At 44.2% G+C, this 20,128-nt stretch overlaps 1 protein-coding gene across 1 annotated transcript in view; it reads right to left on the bottom strand.

The window, feature by feature from the left end:
• Creb3l2 (cAMP responsive element binding protein 3 like 2) overlaps positions 1-20,128 on the bottom strand; it is a 113,369-nt gene that overhangs the window by 44,332 nt on the left and 48,909 nt on the right. The window contains exon 2 of the mRNA XM_005332410.5: positions 1,891-2,116. Coding sequence (XP_005332467.1) covers positions 1,891-2,116 — 226 coding nt within the window. The remainder of the gene's footprint in view (positions 1-1,890; positions 2,117-20,128) is intronic.

The following is a 20,128-nucleotide window of genomic DNA, read 5'->3' on the forward strand; positions in this document are numbered from 1 at the left end:
TGGGGGAAACTTGAAGCCAAGGTGGGTACAGCTGTTATAAAGAACCATCTCAAAAAAAAAAAAAAAAGAACCATCTCCACAGAGGACCTAAAGACTGGAATAAACTGGAATGGTCATGTAGTCTGACCACTCATCAAAAGCTAACATCCATTTATAAAATAACAAAACTAAGATTGTCTGAATTTATCTAAGCTAAAACCCTGAAGGGCTGACCTCCTACAGCTCTCCTACACACAGTGACGAATGAAGAACATGGTAGTCCTCCCTTACCCATGGTTTTCTTTTCCACATTTCAGTTACCAACGGTCAATCATGGTCTGACAACACTAAATGGAAAATTCTAGAAATAAACAATGCATGAGTTTTAAATAACTTGCTATGGTATATTGTTATAGTAACGGACTATGCTATGAGGATAAGGGGGCAACAGTATTTAATTATGACAGACGGCAGGAACCGAAATCATTCCTGAAAGCAATTTAAATAAGAAAGCAAGGGATCAGCAAGAGAGGGAGAAGAAGGGGAGAAGAAAGAGGAAAAGGAGGAGGCCTCCCCTTCCCCTGTTCTCCTGATCTGAAGTTAAAAAAAAAAAAATCGACAAACTATAGAGAAAAAAAGATTAAAGAATCATGCATCTAAACTCTTACAGGGAGTCAGGGGCAGATCTGAGCTTATACTTAAGCCTCCAGCAGGGTCCAGCAAGAGAGAACCCACTAACAGATCTGCCTTTCTCTGAGAACAGAAGGCCACACTTCCTGGCCTGATGGTCAGCATAGCTGCCTTCAAAGGAAGAATGCATCTGAGATGGAAAGTTTTACCACCCACAACATTCTCTGTTCCAAGATACGATGTTTTATTGGTACCAGGGTTGGTTCTTAGCAGATCTATGAACCGCACTGGAGAAGGAGTTCCACCTCCTTCTGCCTTATTCAAGAGGTGGGTACAGCATCTGCCTTTAATTATAGGGGGGCATGAGGAAACTAGTTCTGGAGGCAGCCACCTGTAAAAGGTGCTGCTATGCACACAGTGGCACAGAAAGTGGAAGGACAATGCTCAGGCCAAATTGAAGAAAGTCAACTTAGTGACTCCCCCCGCCCCTGCCACCCCAAGTCACCCTCCTCTGAGGAAGATATCATATGCTGAGCTGAGAACAGAGAATAAGCTTTTGAAAACATACTCCAAATACTAAAATAGCTGGTGATCCCTCTAGGAAAACAAAACACAGTATAATAAGAAAGGTGCACATGCCCTGGAGAGTTTAAAAGATATAACATATACCAATGAACGGCCCATAAAGTAACGGTCAAAATATCTTAGCACCTCTCAATCCAGAAAAACTAGACTTTCAACAAACACTGTATTTATGGTACTGCTGATTGGCGTGATCGATTGGTCTAGTATTCCTATATCAATAGGAAAGTCTGGGGATACTCACCAAGATCTCAGACAAGTGGGGGTCAATGGAACATGCTGGAAATGAGTTAAGAGATGCCCAAGAAGCTTCTAAGAAGAAGAGTAGTGATAAAAATTCTTTCTCAGAAAAACAGCACCATTTATTGACACAATGGACTTACTGGATGGGAGGGAATGATCAACCAGAGGGCCAATCTGATTTACAAATGGCTGCTCAGCTGCCCAGACAAGCCACAGGCAGACACATTAACAATAACGTGCAATTACTCAGTTATAGCAAGTTCTCAGGGACACAGTGTAGAGGAACATGCCCCGTGCCTCTGGGTGTTTTCCCACAGCCCAAGCACTAGGCCCTGCCCGCAGCAGCTGTTTGGCTAAAGTGGGTGCTAAGGGCGACACGGCTCACACCCACCCCCTTAAGCAGCTCAGGATCAAAGGTGCCAGCATCGCAGGTGCTTCCCTGGGCTGGGTTCTTACCATCGTTGAAGCTGTCACCGGTGGCCACGTGGGTGAAGGGTGACTGGGCCCGGGGCTCCTCGCTCAGGGAGTAGCTGTGCTCAGCCTGGATGAGGGGCGCGGGTGACGTCGGGGATGGCTCCACCTCCATGGACGACGATGACGCACTCTTCTCTGTGAGGAAAGGGTCGTTGAGGAGCTGACCCAAGACGTTCTGGGAAAACTCATCCAGAAGTTCTGAGAAGTGCTGCAAGAAACAAAGAGGGTATTTGCACAACACTCGAAGGCAAACACACGGAGCAGAGCTTCATGTGAAGCCACTTACCTGCAACGGCCAGTTGTGTATTTCTGTCTATCAACCACCCCAATACTTAGTGGCTTAAAATAACCATGGTTTAGTATTTCTCACTGCTGGGTGGGTTTTGGGGTGGGGGGTGAGCTGATTTTACTGGGTTCCCCGGTAACACCCTCAGTGACGGGAGCGTTGGCAGAGGCTTTGCTGGGCTGGGACCCCTAGTCCCCTGGGTCCTTTCCAAGGAGGCTGAATCAGGCTGAGCTTCTTCACATGAGGGAGAAGACGAATGGCCTTGGAAGTCACACAGTATCCCTCTCCCTATATTGTTCTGGTTGAGGCAAGTGACAAAGCCAGCCCAGACTCACAGGATGGGAAAGTAGACTCCACTCCTTGAGGAGAGGAATGGCACGATACCACAGCAGATGATGGGCTGGAAGATGGCGCGATTCACTGGGCACCACTGCCATTTTCCACCTCCAATGCCATGATCTTTGTGGCCTCTACCATGCCATGGACATGACAATCCAGGGGACTCCCAGATCCCTTTTTCTACTGTCCCACCTTAAATGAGATGAAACAACTTCACCCTAAGATCAGAACCAGATCTCTTCATTATACAAGAACCCGAGGCCAACCTCTGGTTCCCAGTGCCTCAGTGGTGGGGACCTGCAGAGCAGGATGTCTCGACCTTGGCATTACTGACACATTTGACAGGATAATTCTTTGCAGGGGAGGAAGGGGGAGGTGGTTCTGTGTACTGCAGGATTCATTGGCCTTCACTTCATCCCCCAAGGGTGAATCCCAAAAGGTCTCCAGACACTGCCAAATGACCATCCTAAGGGACAGAAAATCACCCCTATTTAGAATCACCACAATAATGTATATTAAAAATAATAATAATTTAAAAGTCCACCTGGGCACCAGCGGGTTTAGACACTTCTGCCTTCCTGAACATTTCCTGAGTCACAGACCAGCATGTGACATTCTTAATGACTAAACTTTAGGAACACCTCTGGTATGGAAAGAAAGTCAAGAAAGCAGATACAGCAGTACGAGAACTAACTGCTAGCAGTGACCCTGGGGGTAAGCAATGAAAATCCTTGGGGTTCACACGAACAACGGAGTCCCACCATGGAACGGAACAAGAGAAGATGTGAAAATGAATGCAGGAAGGGAAGGTGGGACTTGACCCTGGGGCTCGTGCTCTAAGGTCAGGACACAGCCTCTTACTAAAGGAGAGAGTGGACCGCAGGCAGGAGGCCCTTGAGGTGGGCGGGGTCCCTCCAGGGTCTCAAGGGTGGGCTTCCTGGCATCACGAGTGCAGCAAAGGCTGCATCTCATCAGCACAGAACGCAGGGGTGCTGCAGGCCCTGGGCAGGGTGTCTGAGAAGACGAGAGGGGGTGGGGGACTCGTGGGCACACACACGTTAGGAAATGGGAGGTCATTAGGAGTGCTCAGCAACCATTCCAACTGCCTGCCGCCCAGTTCCCAGGGGAGTAGAGTGCTGTTGTTCTATAATGAAACACCTCGAGCATTCAGAAAAATTACAGGTAGCAGTATCCCCAACAAGTACGTTCTCATTCCTTTAAAAGAATCTTACTTTCCATGTTTGCTTCTGCAACCTTTTCGTCTCTGCTCTTTCCTCCCTTCTTCCTTTCTCCCTCCCTTACACCTTCATTTTTAAGAGACAGAATATATTGAAGGGACCGTGGAAGCTCCCACCCACTTCATATCTTCGTTCTCAGAACTAACTATTAGCCTGACCTTGAGTGTATCACCCATATACAGGTTTTCATATGTTATCTTTAAGCTTTAAATGAATAGTGCCACGCTTCAAACATCTCCCTGCAACTTTTTTCCTTCAAAAACAGTGTTTAGATTTAGCCACATTTATACATCTAGCTCTACTTCATTCATCAAACTTCCAGATTATATTCCATTGCATTTACTCATTCCTCTTGAGGAACATTTAAAGGTATTTTTATGATGCGCAACATTGTAATAAATATGCTTGAACATCAGGGAATTTTTTTGAAGATATTCACATTCTATGAGCCACCCTCAGAGATTTTAAATTAGATGTCAAAGGCATCTGCAGATTGAAACCACCACGACCACCTATGATTCTGCAGTCACTTCATTTTTGACCACTGAAGGCTGACTTGGCTTCCACTCACCACCCTTCTTCCTACACCAGCAGGAAGTTCCCAGAAGTTCAGATATGCCCAAGGTCAAAGGAAAATTCATAGATTTTTCAGCTGCCAAATGCTGTCCCTGAGCTTACCGTTCAGGGTAGTGCATATGAATTACCTGGGCATCTTAAGACACAGATTCTGACACAGGTCTAGGCAGGGCCCAAGTCCTTCATTCTAAAAGCTCCAGGTCACGCTGCAAATCCAGACCCCTTGTGAGTCACAAGGAGCAGAACCACAGAAGGCTAAGATTAGAACCAGACTCTTGATGATACAATAACCTGAAGCCAGCCTCTGTTCCCTAAGGAGCTCCCCCAAAACATTCATGCTTGACTGATGGTGAATATTCTGCCAGTGTTTGACGAAGTTTTTTTTAAGAGCCAAATTAAAGTAACAAAAAGAGAAATAAATAACACAGAACAGAATATGCAAAAGCAAAAGATGAACTCACAGGGCCCCCATGTCTGAGCCACAATTCTGTCCCCTGAAGAAAAGCGTCAACCCTGGCCAATTACGCTGACTCTGCTAAACTTCTGGAATCCCATTCTACCCGGAGGGAAGGCGAAGCTGCCCAGGTTGGGTTACTCTGCTGACATTCTTTTTTCTTTGTCCTGAGCAGCCCTAATGAATGTTTTCATGAACATCCCCTGGATAACCAATAATAAACCTTCACTAGCTCTGCTAACCTTCCCAGAGTCTCCCCTACTTTGGATGATGATACAGTAATTATCACGTTATGAAACAATTTAGTCCTCATGATAGACGGTCCTGAAACATCCAAAGTTGTTATCAAACTTTCCTCTCTAGAGAAAAGAACCTCCAAGAAGCAAGGACCAACTGCACCTAACCAGCCGCCCACACGAAGGAACTCAGAAAAGGTAAGCAACTGAATCAGTTCAGGGGAAAGACTCGTGAACTAAAAGATAAACCCAGCAAGTGCCAACCAGATGCTGTGACTCAGGCCAGCCAAATGGTACCACTTGGATCTCCTTGGCAGCTGTGGGCTCCAGGTCTCAGCAGACATGTCAACATCTCACTGCTGGTACAGGGCTCAGGCCAGAGTCAGCCCATGATTGATGCCAGCCTATGGCATTAATAGAGAGAGGTATCACTTGTCAACACAGAGAAAGGAACAAAGCAAGCCTCGAAGAGGATCCCTTCTGGATCCTGCTAGCACTTTCACAAAGTATAAAAATTCAGTGTCATTCCTTCAAAGACAATGACACGGTAACATTTTGCTATCCTGCATAAGTACTTTAATCAAGCTTCATAGGTTCACAGGGGATTTGAATAGTCTTTTCCTTGCTCTGTGATTACAAGAATTCTGTGGGGTTGGGACTACACTGTTGATGAAAGGTGCAAGTGATATTCCATACCAAGAGCAGAGGGTTCCAGATCCCAGGTGCTTTCTATTACAGCATGCTAGCTTCATGGAGTCGGTCCACAAAGCCAGACAAAGGCAAACTCACAGTCCTCCCAAAACACATGCAATCTGCTTGCTATAAACGCACACGTGGTCCAGCCACTGCGAATAAGTGATCTTCCACATTCGTGGCGTGGAAATGTGCCAGGGGGTGTGAAGTGGAGAGATTCCTGGCATCACTTTCTGTGGTCCATCAGCAGTAAGGACGGACATACTTATTTGCTCTTAATGCAAGTTTCTGCCAAAGAGTTCAAAGTGACATCACAGAAGCTCTCGGTTGGAAGAAATCTGCTGACAGGATTGAACCCTCTACCTCACATCATCAATGTTCTTCGCCAACTCTGAAGACACTGGGCAACCTCCTCTAAGAATTTAAGAATTATCTCCCCATTACCTAAAGACCCTACATTTAATAGCCTCCAATCTAGCCCCAAACAAACTGTAAAGTCTAGTCTCCTTTTATTCTTATGGATGATACTTTCATTCTAAACTGAATGACCCTGGAGCAATACAGCTACAAGCCAGACAGCTCTCAATTTGAATCCTGGTTCCCAGCTGTGCAAAGATGAGCAGGACACTTGCACGGTCTAAGTTTGGTTTCTTCTCCTTTTAACATGAGGTTCATAATCCTACCAGCCTACTGTCATGAAGGTTCAATGAATAATGCATATAATATACCTCACTCTTCACTGGCTAGCAATCTTTGAAGTTCTTTTTTAAAAGTAACATAATTAAAACAGTAAGAGTTAAGCACATTCTGCTTGCATACAGACTTCTCACACTATTTTTAGGGTATTCTTTCATTTTCCTCTTTACCCACCAGGAAACTACCTAAAATGAAAAAAAAAAAAATCTATTTCTTTTTTAAAGTCATTGTAGACAGACACAGCTTGAATTGGTCTTTCCCTGAACATCCTCTGTCCTGAGAACAAGCATCTCATAATTGGACACATTATGACTTTTCTTCGACCTTCCTTTCGTCTCTACCTATCTTAAATACTTTCCCATCCCTATGACCCAGATGCAAGCCTTTCCACCCTCCCCTCTGAGCAGCCAACACCTGTCTCAACTGGATCCACTGATCATTCTACAATACTTAAGTGAAACAGAGAAGAGATTTGAATTAAAGCCTAGGCATCTCCAGCAACTAAAGTTTAGTGCTGTTAAATGTTTAAAACGTATATCCAAGTTTAAAAGTCAGATAAACTAGTAGAAATTGCTAACTGTAATAATTGCTTATTGTATTAAAAAAAATTACCAAGGCCTGAAAACATTTATGTTTGTGTCTGCAGGTCACTAATGAGCTCTCAAGGTAGCCTTTGAGGGGGAGTGTTTTACGATCTGCTGCTACTAAACTGACCCAAGACTGAGAGTCATGGCTTGAGGAAAGGGGAACAAGGTAAGAAGAAAATGAAGGATTCGTAACTCTGAGTTCAACTACCTGGACTACAGAGCTACTTGGCTGCTTCCTTACAGTCCACGCCCTGATGGCCACTCATCAGGGCAAGGCTCTGTGCTGGGTGAGGGGTGGCAGAAAAATGGAAAAAGGCCAAACAAAGAGAGGGCCATCTTGAACCAAAATATGAGTTACCTGGACCACATGTCCTGGGTCCCCACGGGAAGCACTCATCAAGCACATTCTAATGTTCCAGGGTCGGGTTGATAGCATGTGGTCAGTCCGAAAGGCCTCTCTGGTGGAAGAAGCAGGACTGGACTAAGCAAGAATGCAAATTCTACTCCCAGCTCCACTGGCTGTCAGTGGCCTCTTCTGGACTCTGTTTCATTTTGTGTGTGTGTGTGTGTGTGTGTGTGTGTGTGTATGTGTACACGCATGCACATGGATGGGTACGCATGCACATGCACATGCAGTGTTAATTGCTGAAGAGGCTGCGAAGTGGATCACCTTTCATGGTCCCTCTGGAGAACCTCACGATGCTCTGAACTGGCCTGCCCCAAACCCACAGCCACAAGCACACAGGCCCTGCTCCCAGGCCGCCCACCCCTCAGATCTGCTGCAGATTTGGAGGTGGGGGGGGTGTGTGTTCCATGGATTAGAGGTTAAGCACCGCCAGCAGAGATAGTAGTAATCACACAGGAATATTTATAGGTCATTGCTAACAAGTATTCAGTTACAACACCCTGTAATTTTCTAAAACGTTTCAGGCAACCTAAAATGGAGCTACAAATCTTTCCCACTTGGGAGAAGGAGGGAAAATGCCGTCTTTCTCCTTCATGGGTTGTTTCCATTTGCCCGTGTGGCCCCTGCCCTGGGACAGTGAAGGAGGTGCTGTGGATGGTGGGGTTCGGGGGTGGGAACTCAGCAGCCAGCAGCAAGCCACATCTGCCCTCCCCAATGTCCTATTTTCCCATCCTGCTGTCTGGAAAACGGGAATGGCAAGGCCTGTGCTGTGCGCCTTGTGGCTGAGAAGACTGCCCCCAGTCAGTCAGGGGAAGAAGGCGTAATGTGAAAAAATCAAAAGTCACAGTGAGGAGTCTCCAAGGAGCACAGAAAGCCCCAAAGACTGGAGCCGCAGAAGCAGGGAATGCGGTGGGGCAAGCTGACAAGGAACCATTCAGGACACGCCTCAACTTCACCCTGCAAACCAAGGCCTCCCTCCAGGGAAACCCAGTGGGAGGAGCCGCCAGGCTCTGGAGGCCACCGGGGAGAGGGGTGGGCCCCCAGGACTCAGGGGGCCTGGGGCCCTGCACACAGCCTGCGGCAAACAGGAGGAATAAGGAAACCTTGTCAGAGTCACCAGGAAAAAAAACAGCCCATGGGTCAAACCCCATTAGGAGGTAACTTGAAGCAGGCCTGATTTAGGTACACTGTGTATTTCCCTAAACTAAAATTACTGAAAGCTGAGCCTTGGGGCTCTTTTTATTATGAAAGAGCTTCTTTGGGGGGAGGGGTTGTTTCCTAGATTTTGTTAGTTTTGGTAAAGTTATAGTTCATTTTATTGAAATTTCACAAGCAGCAATAAAAACTGTTTTTTTTTTAAGAGCACATTCCCAAAACACACACACTTTAGTTGGTAGCAAACAGATACACCTTTCTTTGTGTAATTAAAAAAATAATAATCAAATTATAAAGGCATGGGGGTGGGGTACTATTTAAAAGAATCCTGTTATAAACCCACTGGGAGGGTATATTCTATGTTTTGTAAAAGGAGACACCCTGGGGCAGGGGGGAAGGGGAGGTGTAAATAGGTGTAGCACACAGGGTTTTTTTGTTTGGGTTTTTTTTTTTTTAGTACTGAGGATTAAACTCAGGGGCCCTCTACCACTGATTTACACCCCCAGCCATTTTTACCTTTTTTGTTTTGAGACAGGGTCTCACTAAATTGTTGAGGCTGGCTTTGAACTCATAACCCTCTAGCCTCAGTATCCTGAGTAGCTGGGATTACAGACATGCATCTCTGGCAGCACAGAGAATTTTTAGGGCAGTGAAACTCTTCTTGTGACTCTATAATGTGAAAATGTGTTAATACATATCTGCTTCAACCCATAGGAGGTAGAACACCAAGAGTGAAACCTAAAGGGAACTATGGACTTTGGATCATACTGATGTGACAATCTCTATCAGTTGCTGCTGGATTTTGCTGTGAACCTCAAATTGCTCTAAAAAAAAATGTTTAAAATGAACCTCGATTTATTTATCATGTAAATATAAATTTTTACATATGATATTTGCTTCAAGGATCATGCACCAATGCTAAATCTTCTCATCATTAAAACAAGCAATGATGCACTTTCTCCAAATGCAACCGCATCCTGAATGGCTTGTAATGGTTCTTCTTAGAATTGGAAATGAAAAGAAAAAAATAAACAGAAAAACCCTATTTTTTTTTTAAAGAATGTCTACTTGCAATATAAACAACTCAGTTAATGAGATTAAGGGAAAGATTCCCCATAGGTGGCTCCTGCTGGCCAAGGTGCCAAGAGATTCATTTAGTTAGCACAAACACATCCATCTGCCTGCTTCTTGGCTCATTGATACCTATAGTTGCAGATATCTCCAAAATGGGCTTCTTGGTTCTTTCTGAACCCAAACTAGTCTCTAGCTGGGGAGAGGGCCTCTCCTTCCATGGCCCAAGGGTATCCAACCAGCCTCCTCAGAAATAAAAAAATGATAAGAAAATAGAGTGATATATCGTCTTCTGTGGTCAACACATAGCGCTTCACAGAGGACAAACACTTCAACACCATTGCTGTCACTGGTCTTCACAGACTGAGAATTATCCAGAGGATATCCCAGGGTTGTGGGATAGAGAGGAATAGGGCAGGATTCCTGGATTCTGGTCCCCCTTTCCATGTACACATCCTTCTCTGCCCATCATCATAGAGAGCTCAGGGGTCAGATTCCTAATGGTTGAAAAGAAACGCCTTGTGGATTTTATGTTAGGCCCAAGAGCAAGGCAAGCTCCTCATACAGATGGAGAAACTTCCTAGGATCCTTTTAGAGTCGGCAGAGCTGGCCAGAAACCCTGGAGTCCTCTTTAATCTATTCTGAGAAACCCAAACCATCCCTTGAGTCCTTCTCTTGCTTCTCCCTTGTGCCACAACAGGTAATTGAACTCACAAACAAACGAAAAGCCCTTCAAACCTCATGACTGGCCCAGCCACTCAACAGAATCTGCCATTCCATCCTCTCTGTCCCCAGTGAGGGAGCAATAGAGACTTAGACCTGGAATGGAGAGCAGCAGCCACCTTCTAAATGCCCCGTTTCCTTTCATGGCCCTATCTAGCTACATCTGCAGACTCAGACGGGTGTGCTGGCAACACAGCAGGGCTGTTCACCTGTTCACCCTACACCCCACTATCCTACACACCCAACAGCACGTCTGCTTTTAGCCCTCCCACACTTAAGAGCCTCCAACTTAATTAAATCTAAATCCAAACACCCCACAGTAGGAGTAAAATTAATTTAAATTTCTTATTTACTCTCTTCCAGTTTAATTCCTTAAAGCAGATCTTTCTGGTTGGTGTTTTATCCCATGTAGATATCCCTTCTGTCTTTTATCCTTCAATTTGTAGTGTTTGCCCTTGTACATTCTCACTATATAAGTAAATATGGAAGCTTTTGGGTCAATCTCTTCTAACAAGATCTCCCACGCTCTCTGTAGCTTTCTGATTTTTCTCTGAATCTTTCTGATTCATTCCACCCTCTTAAACATAAAGTGTCCCCATTCCCTCTCCCAAAGCACACACCTTGCATTATCAGCATTTGGTCTTTACCCCACCAGGCCAGGACACTCCGTCACATCCTTCAGGGAAGACACAATCTAAGACATTCCCTACTTGGAACTCTTAGCTCCTACCCTTGAATAACTGAAATCTAGTGTTTGCCATTCCAGAAACACTTTGGATTATGGCAACAGTCACTAAATAACTAACTAACAAGTGAAGCTTGACAAAATTTAGAAATCATCTGGGCTGACCTGGATATTTTAATTTGAAAAAAACTGAGAATCCAAAGAGGTACATGAAATCCAAGAGTTGAGGGCTGAACTCTTTACCCCACAGATTCGGCAACAGAGAAATAGCGACTAAACATGAGGCTCCCCGAATGAGTGACTGAACGGGCTTCCCCAGACAACCCCATGGGCTTCTCTGAATAAGTACATTTTATAAGAGAAATTCTGCCTCTTAGTTAAGACCCAGTGCCAAAGATGCCAGGTACCAAAAACTAAAGAGGTCGTAACATTTGAAGGGGAAAAAATGGCACACATGCATCCTAGAAACCTATGCTTTAATCATGAGTCAAATATGTGAGAAGCATTACTGAAATAGTCTTATCCTGGGTGGGGGTTGGGGAGGAGACTTCCAAAGTACAAGATACCATGCACGGGAGTGACTCACAGCCAGGAGTGCCCTTCACCCCAGATAAGAGCAACAGGAATCCCACAGGTCACTGGACCAGGAGACCCAAGCCGGTTCTGGCTTACAGGGCTTGCTGTGGGACCTCACGTGTGTGTCCCACCTCTCCAGAATGACAGTATGCTGCAACATATCAGGGACCTTGGCCAAGTGACGCAGTGTTTTACTGACTGGATGCATGAATCAGACAATACATGAATGAATGCATGAATCATGAGGTTCTGTACTGAACATATATGGACTTTTTTCCTTGTCATCATTCCTAAACAATGGAGTAGAACAACTATTCACATAGTATTTATATTGTAAATTATCTAGAAAAGGTTTAGGGTATATGGGGAGATTCTGTGGTTTACATGCAAATATTAAGCCATTTTATATGAGGGATTTAAGCATCTGCAGATTTTGGTGATCATAGGGCATCCTGGTACCAGTCGCCTGTGAATGTTATTGGACGACTGTATTCTAAATCAGCTCTACTTATTAGCAATAACCTTGATCAAATCATTCATGCTTTCTACCCCATCTGAAAATCAGAAATACAATATGCCTTTCAAAACTGTAGTGAAGATAAAATGAATGCAGGGATAGTCTACTCCAGATATGACATGCTGCTATGATAAATGAAAATTTGGCTGAGAAACCCATGTGGGCTAAGAACATGAAAGCTACTTCATAGTTATTCCATAAGGTTGTTACCTGAATCTTGGCCTGCCAGTTAGTGACGGCCACTGTCTGTCTACTCTTCCATGTTCCTACTTAAGAAACTCAACCAGCTGAGGTCAGGAACTCTCTTCAACCTCCAAATGCTCCCAGATCCCAAAAGCTGAATAGCCTGTTCAGGACAGAATATCCTGAAGCAATGGGTAGTTTAAAGCCACCTGTTTTCTCTATTACCCTGCACTGCCAGTCTCAAGCTAAACCATTACCCAGTCGAGAATGAGAGAGATGGGAAAGGCAAACTCCATCATTTTAAATGAAGAAGCCAAAGTTAGGTACCCTACCAACACTCTCCAAAAGAAGCAGACTTTGATTTATTCATGTAGAGGATTTCCTTTTACATAGTAAGTGTCTCATAAATGTTAGTTGTTTTGTTGTTTTTACTAAAACAAATGCTAAAATTGGCACAAGATAGTAGCACTTCTCTGACCTCTCAGTCTGTCAACACTATAAAAAATGATAAAACTCATCAAATACCATTGTTTTCATAGCAAGCTCACACCAGCTTCTAGTTTGCCCATTTCCTTCCCAAGGGCCTCAGTGTTCAGTCCATCCATTTATAACTGATAAATCTTCTTTTCCCCTTTTGTAAACCAGGCTCTTATCTGCAGTCTCAAAGCGTCTCTCTCATGATTCCTCCACAAATCATTGACTTTAATTACATCCATATGATTCTTTGAGTGCTTTTGTTTTAACCAGCAATTATAATTTTTATGCAAACCTCTCACCCAAACTTTATGAGGGAACTGTCTGGAGCTACACTGTATTACTAAGTTCCTCCTTTGGTGGAACTACTGACAAAACTGGCCCGGAAGACCCAAAGTAACCAGAATGAAGAATGAGATCATCCGCCTCTGGGTACTGAGAGTCCCAACAGAGACCAGCACAAGCGAGTCAGACAGAGGAACGAGGCTGAGAAAGACCTTGGACGAGCTTGGAAGCTCTTTATCCGGAGTCTGGGCAGCAGTAGCCACATCTTTCCCAATGGATGGATATTTTCTGGTTCTTAACTTTTTCTCTGGAATTATAGCCCAAGTACTCTGAAAGGTATCCTTTAAGAACTTTTGCTGTTAGGTGGAAGTTCCTTACCATCTAACTACAAGTCCTACCATTCCTCTTGGTGTGACCTTGAGAGAGTGGAGAATGTCTAAGGAAAGTGGAAAAAAAAGAGGCCATGACATTCTCTAAGAAAGACCATAAATGGAATCTAGTGATCTGAGGAGGTTGTTCTGAGAAGGTGGCAGAAGAAGATGCTTAGCAGAGTCTCTCTAGAAAACACAAGTCGCACATGTTAAAACTTGTTATCAAACAGCTTTTTTGAGTACTTTTCTCCCAAAAGACAATTTAAAGCAATGCTTCTGATTTTTCTTTTCATGATTGAATAATGGTGAACATTTGCTTTATGGTCATAAAAAAAATTATTTTCCCTCATCCAAGAAGCCGACAGTCTTAGAATGTATATAAGATTCAAATGTTAAAAGGGCACGATGCTTTGGTGGGAATGGGGGAGAATGTTTTGGAAAGAAAGCCGGCAAAGTCGCACTAACACACAACCTAAGGAGTGTGCCAGAGCTGCGGAAAGGACGCCCCACTGGGAATGGAAAGGGCTGGCTTCCACACCTAGTTCTGTCGCTACCTGGCTCAGTGACCCCAGCCAACTCCTGGCTCCCTTTGGGTCTCTTTTCTTAGAATATAATATAAAAGGGTGACACTGACTAGTCTCCCAACCCCCTGCAGCTCTTAAATTCAGAGGACAGTGGCCTCTGGGGCCACTCACATCCAAGGGGAATAACACGGCCTGGAAGCACAACTTGAGCCTGAGTCAGTGTTTCCCCGCAACGCCCTCGCTGGCCTCTTCCAAGACACTTTTGGCAAAGCACGGGTTCCCCTGAGCATGGCTGAGCTAACAGCTGGATAGTACTGGAGGTTTTCCACACTTCCCACAGCTGGTCCAAGAGACAAATAACCCGACAGCCTTTATCAGGAAAAAAAGGACTCAACTGGGGCAGGCCAAGTATATCCTGTACTGCTGTCCCCTTACCATCCCCAAAGGTGGACCCAGATCCTTCCCGCCTCAGCTAGGCAGAGCCTCTATGGAAAATTAGGAGTCAGGACTAGATAATTTCTAGGAAGACCCAGAAATCTTTAGGGCCATCTAGTCATAGTGTGTGCTCCATTCCTCAGAAGAAACCAAAACACTCTGAAGTGGCTAGAGATGTTCAACCACATCTGGTTGGTGATGATTCTTCACCAATCAGGATTATATATACAGTACTAAACCCTGAGCACGAAATGCTAACAGCATTTCCTTCTGCATCATGAGGACAACCCACAATGCCACCATACACTTTCAAAAGCCAAAAAAAAAAGAGAACTTTCAAAATGCAGACCAAGGCAGGATCACAAGGGATGGACATGTTAATCTGAGTTCTTTCTGCCAGGGAATGTTGGAGGTGGTCTGCTGTTATTATTTCCATGAGATAGAGCATGGTGCCAAAAAGATACCCAGATGACTGTCTCAGTCACAAAACTGTATGTTCTTCACTGCCAGATGCTGCTCCAATATCCAAGCGCCCCTCTCCTTGTGGATCCTAACACTGGACTCTTCACATTTGCAGAGTTGGTTTCTAATAAGTCAAACCTCAAACTAACTTCCAGAGTTTAGGCTTTAAACTGATTCTGTGCTCACCTTTGTTTAAACAGATTTTTGTCACCAGCAGCCCATTTAGAAGGGAAAGGGAAAGAAAAACAGCACTACACAAAGCTTCACACAGAGTCTGTGTAGAGTTAAGGTGCAGCTGGGCCACCTCGCAGTAAAACTGGGAAACTGTGCCATGCTAATACTCCCAGTCTCAACAAAGTGGTTTGTTTATTGGGGCTGCTAGCTCACAAAAGAGGTATTTAAAAACTCTACAAGTAACCTTGGGAACCGACCAAGGAAAAAGTAAACATAAAGCACAAGTTTGGCCTTTGCAAACAGCAAGCACTGGATCAATGAGCATTGGATGAAGGCACAGCATCACAATCAGGAAGAGCTGAGTATCGGTCAAAGCCAGAGGGAGAATCCTGAAATGTTACCCATCCACCTATGTGAAATCTGAAATGGTCTATAAAAGACTGTTGGAATAAACTGTGGAAACTAAGCAGCTATTAAAAAAGATACTGCAGAAAGTCATTTGTTAAACATAATAAAAATGTTTACATTATATACCTAAGTGGCAAAAACTGAATCCACTACAGTTTCAATGATAAAATAGAAAGTGTCTATAAAATGCTGAAGTGTGGAAAGGTATAGACAGATACATGGTAAAAATGTGGACAGGACTTCTTCACGGCATAACAATTATATATTTTTATTCTTCTTATTTATGTTTTCTACGATGAAAACCCATGAGCTTATAATAGGATTTTAAAAAGCATTTGTTCTTTAAAACAGACTTCATTTAATCAAATATAAGTGAGACCTGGTTTAAAAAGTCTTCATGGAACAAAGGACAGTGAGGGCAACTTTCTAGAGGCAACATTTTCTGCCCAGAAGAGAGAGATTCGATACTCCTTTCCTGTTATTTAAATAAATACTCACTGGAAGGCACAGGCTGAATACTTAGACCATTCTACAGGACAATAATACCCCAAGTCACCAGTGTTTTTGTTTGTTTTTCTCTGTCTCTGGCACTTTAAATATTACTTGGACAGAAATCTCTCTAATTTTTTTTCCTGCATGTTAAAGGGGATTAGGATTTATAACAACTGGGCCTTTTCCAACAAGTATGGCTCCTACAGTAAAGGTGGGAAACTGTATACAATAGGAACTCCAGCCCTAGAAATGAGCTCCTCTTCCTTCACCCCCTCCTCAACCTCCTGACTAGGACAGGCTCTGAAATAGCTGGAACAACTGCCCTATGGTAACCCATTTCGTCCATAAACCTAAATTTCCACTTTGAGCTGCTGCATTTGAACTTTCCTCTTTAGACTATATTGAGTGGTAGTTTCTGTTGTCATCTGACTTGTGGCCACCAGCCATAAATACTTAAAATAATATTTTTGATCCTGCTATCTAAACACCCTGTCACTGTGACAGCCTGCCAAATCCATCTGCTCTTTGGCAGAGAAGAGATGCACACTGGCCACTGACTCTCTCTTACCTCTATAGCAGGCTGAATTTTAGGATGACCCTGAGATTCCTGTCCCCTGCTATACATGCCTGGGGCAGTCCCCTGCCCTTTAAATGGCCTGTGCAACATATGAGTGTGGCAGATGGTGCCCCTGTGAGGGCCAGGTTACACTATGGTGAAGGCGTAAATGGAGATTGTGTTCATCAAAAGGGAGACTATCCGGAGTGGGACTGACCTAAGCAGGAGACCCCTTTAAAAGTAGGTCCAGAACCCAGTTCTGCTGATGACCTTGTGAGCCAGAAAGAGGACCTTGAGCCTCAGACAAGACTGTAGCCCCAGCTGACACCTGACTGCAGGCTGGTGAGACCTGTGACCTGAACAGAGAGCCTAGACTGTTGGCCCATGGGAAAGTCAATAGGAAATGGTGTTTTAAGCCACTATGTCTGTGCTGCTTTGTTATGCTGTGCCAAACAATATGTATTTTTGCAATCCTAGCCTCCCACTGTGTTTTGGATGGTATCTTAGACAATGGCCTTCAGGAGGTAATTAGGTTTAGATGAGGTCACAAGAGTAGGGACCTCATTATGGGATTGGTGCTCTCAAGAGGAGAAATACTTCTGTCCCTGTCTGTCTGTCTCTGATGACATATGAGAAGGCAGCCATCTAAAAGCCAGGAAGAGGGCCTTCTCCCCCCTGGACAGGTTTCTCAAATCTGATGTCTGCCTCCTCTCCCACTGCCTATCTTCTGAGAAGTTGGGTACGATGTGAGGTGGCAGCTGTGACTCCATCCCTGGCCTCCAAGACTACAGGTCTGATGTGCCCCTGCTGGCCTAGGTTTGGGAAAATCTTTTTTCCTAATGGTCTAGGCCAAGAATAAGTTGATTTTTTTTTTTTTAAAGAAAATTGAGGGAAGGAAGGAGGAGAAAGTTTTTGAAATAGTAAAAGTTGACATGTTTACATAAGATGCATTTTGTGCTGTAACTTAGGACAACTCACATCCTGGTTTGGCTGGAAGATTCTTCTAGAATATTCATCTCCACATCCGCTTCCTCTCTCTGCCCTGTCTTTGCAGGAGGTTTCTAAGTGTGCCAGTCTCCCTGTGGCCAGTTTGAGTTGGCTCCCTTACCAGTCCTAAGGCTTCCCAGCCCTTCCTCCCCACAGCCACTCCTCCAGAATCTTCCGCTCTGGCTCTGGCTCCGTGGCAGAGCAAGGTGCTTCCCTGCCCGACCCCAGCACTACCTCTTCCGCACCTAAACCGGGGACCTGACAAGACCACTCTCTTGCTCTACTCATGGTCATTAGCCCTCCATGCTGTGTGTCTCACCTTGTTCTCTAGCACTCTGGCTTCAATTCAGCTAGGCCGTATGGAGAATTTACTATGCGTCAGGCAACCGTGTTAAGTTCTAGAGGTCTGGGATGCTGTCTTGCCGCTCAAGGCCCACAAGAACTATCTAAAACATCCCTGCTCAGCCACTATGGAGGCTGGTGCTTCATTTTGTCAAAACAAGATTCAGGATCCAATTATTTTTCTTAGCTAGTGCCTAAGTTTTAGCTTTCTAACAGCTAGAGAGATATCAAGGCAAGGACCCAAACTTACCTATAGCTTCTCTATCTCCAACTTGAAAGATGGAATAAGACTAATTCATTAGAATTTCAGTTTCACTAGGCTTCTCACTATGAGAATGTTCACTTACAAACATCATTGAAAATAACAGAAGGAAACAGGATACCAACTCAATTTAACCTTTAATAAGACGTTTCTCTTGGTGATTCCAAAGTGTGCTGGGCTCAACACAAGAATTCCCTAGTTTGACTCTTCCTACTGCACTGACAATGTGAATAGTAGAACCTCATTCAAAACACCTCATGAAAATAACCTGGCCATCCCTGCCCATGAATTGTCTTAGATTGCAAGCTTCCAAATCAGATGCATTTTGTCATCTTTGTTTTGTGGCCTGCACAACATAATGAGCAAATGGCCATTCAAGCAGGTTTGAGAGTTGACTATGAAAGCCAGCAGCATCACTGGGCATAGCTGGCATCCATTAAGTGGCTCTGTCCCATGCTTAGGGACGGCTGTATGTTGCTGAATCACACCTATGAGTGTGAAATATAATGGGACACACAATAAAATGATAACTGTAATGAGACATTCACACAAGAATGGAAAATAGTCCCAAACACAATACACATGAAAGTGACCCTCTCCCTAGTTGAGAAACAATGAGTCTATAGCTCATATCAGGGTCCAGAGATCATGAACTCAGGGTAAACTCAAAGGCCAAGCCAGCACAAATATCCTTTTCTCTCAGGTAGATTCCAGCTATCAAAGTTCAGAGCGAAGTAGCCACTTGGACCTGGAGTTTAGCATCAAGATTGCTGACCCCATCATCTTTGCCACTGTGAGTTCTACAGTGACCATATCAACAGCACTCCAACGGTTGGGTTTCACCTGCTAACTTCACAAGAAGTTTGAAAAAAAAAAAAAAAAAATTCCGGAGTTCATTTCATTGTTAGGTGTAAGCTAAATCTCAAAATGGACATTTTACAAAAGACCATATATTCTCATTTAAATGCACAATTATCAAGAGAGAGGGAATCCATTTGTGCCTCTATTTCAGCATGTCAAAGACCTGGGAAAGCTTTTTCAGGTTTCAGGATGCTTCTGTGCCAATCCCTGTAGTCCACTTTCCCCACTGATGAGATGGGCACTGATGTTACACCAGCTTTTCTCATAGTTCTTACTGATCCGGTAAGGTGTGCTATACCCAGCACACCTCTTCCCCCACCTCATTCAACAGCTAATACAGACACAAAGCTGCACAGCATCCAACTCAAGGTCAGAAAACAAATCTATAGGAGTTTTCATTAAAATTTACTTTGGAGCATTTGTGTTTCTCACACCAGGGACAAACAATGTGTTTTAGAAGGAAGAGTTACAGTAACCAGTGACATTAGCTTAGATACTCACTCATGCAAATGCCAAAGCACACTGGTTACTCAATAATGTGCTGCTGGGGGTTAACTGCTGGGAAACGAGATTGCTTGCTGATTTTCTCTAAAAATCCATCAATAAGCTCCGTGTCAACATGGGTCTTATCATCAGAGGTACAATGAGCACGGTGGCTAAATATACTATTTCGTGAAATCCTTACAAGAGATGGATGAGTTAGGGAATTATTACACTCATTTTACCAATGAGAAAATGCAAGTCCAGGGAGGTTCTACAACTTATCCGAAGTTGCATAGCTAAGCGAGAAGCAGAACCAGGAAATCAAAACCAGTTCCCCTGATTGGAAAAGCTACCCGCTTCCCACTACACAGGGATCCTCCACGGTGAAAATGTGGGTGGACACTGTCAGTACATGAGACGTACTGTCTTTTCCAATGGGATATCTCGTCTCACACCAAGTAGGCACTGGCCAAAACAACAATCGGACTCACTCTCTGGGCTTCTGGGCAGAGCAAAGCACCCGAGAGTCACTTCAAGTGAAGTCAGATATAGTTATCGTAAATTCACTTTTGTGTCTTTTACTAGGAAAATTAAACCACCTCAAAGAAGTTCACAAATGCTAAGGTGATGAGCACCATCCTCCTCGGAGACACAGAGGGCAAGGTTCTCGCCCACCCTGCTTC

Source organism: Ictidomys tridecemlineatus, chromosome 2 (genome assembly GCF_052094955.1).
Source record: "Ictidomys tridecemlineatus isolate mIctTri1 chromosome 2, mIctTri1.hap1, whole genome shotgun sequence".
NCBI lineage: Eukaryota > Metazoa > Chordata > Mammalia > Rodentia > Sciuridae > Ictidomys > Ictidomys tridecemlineatus.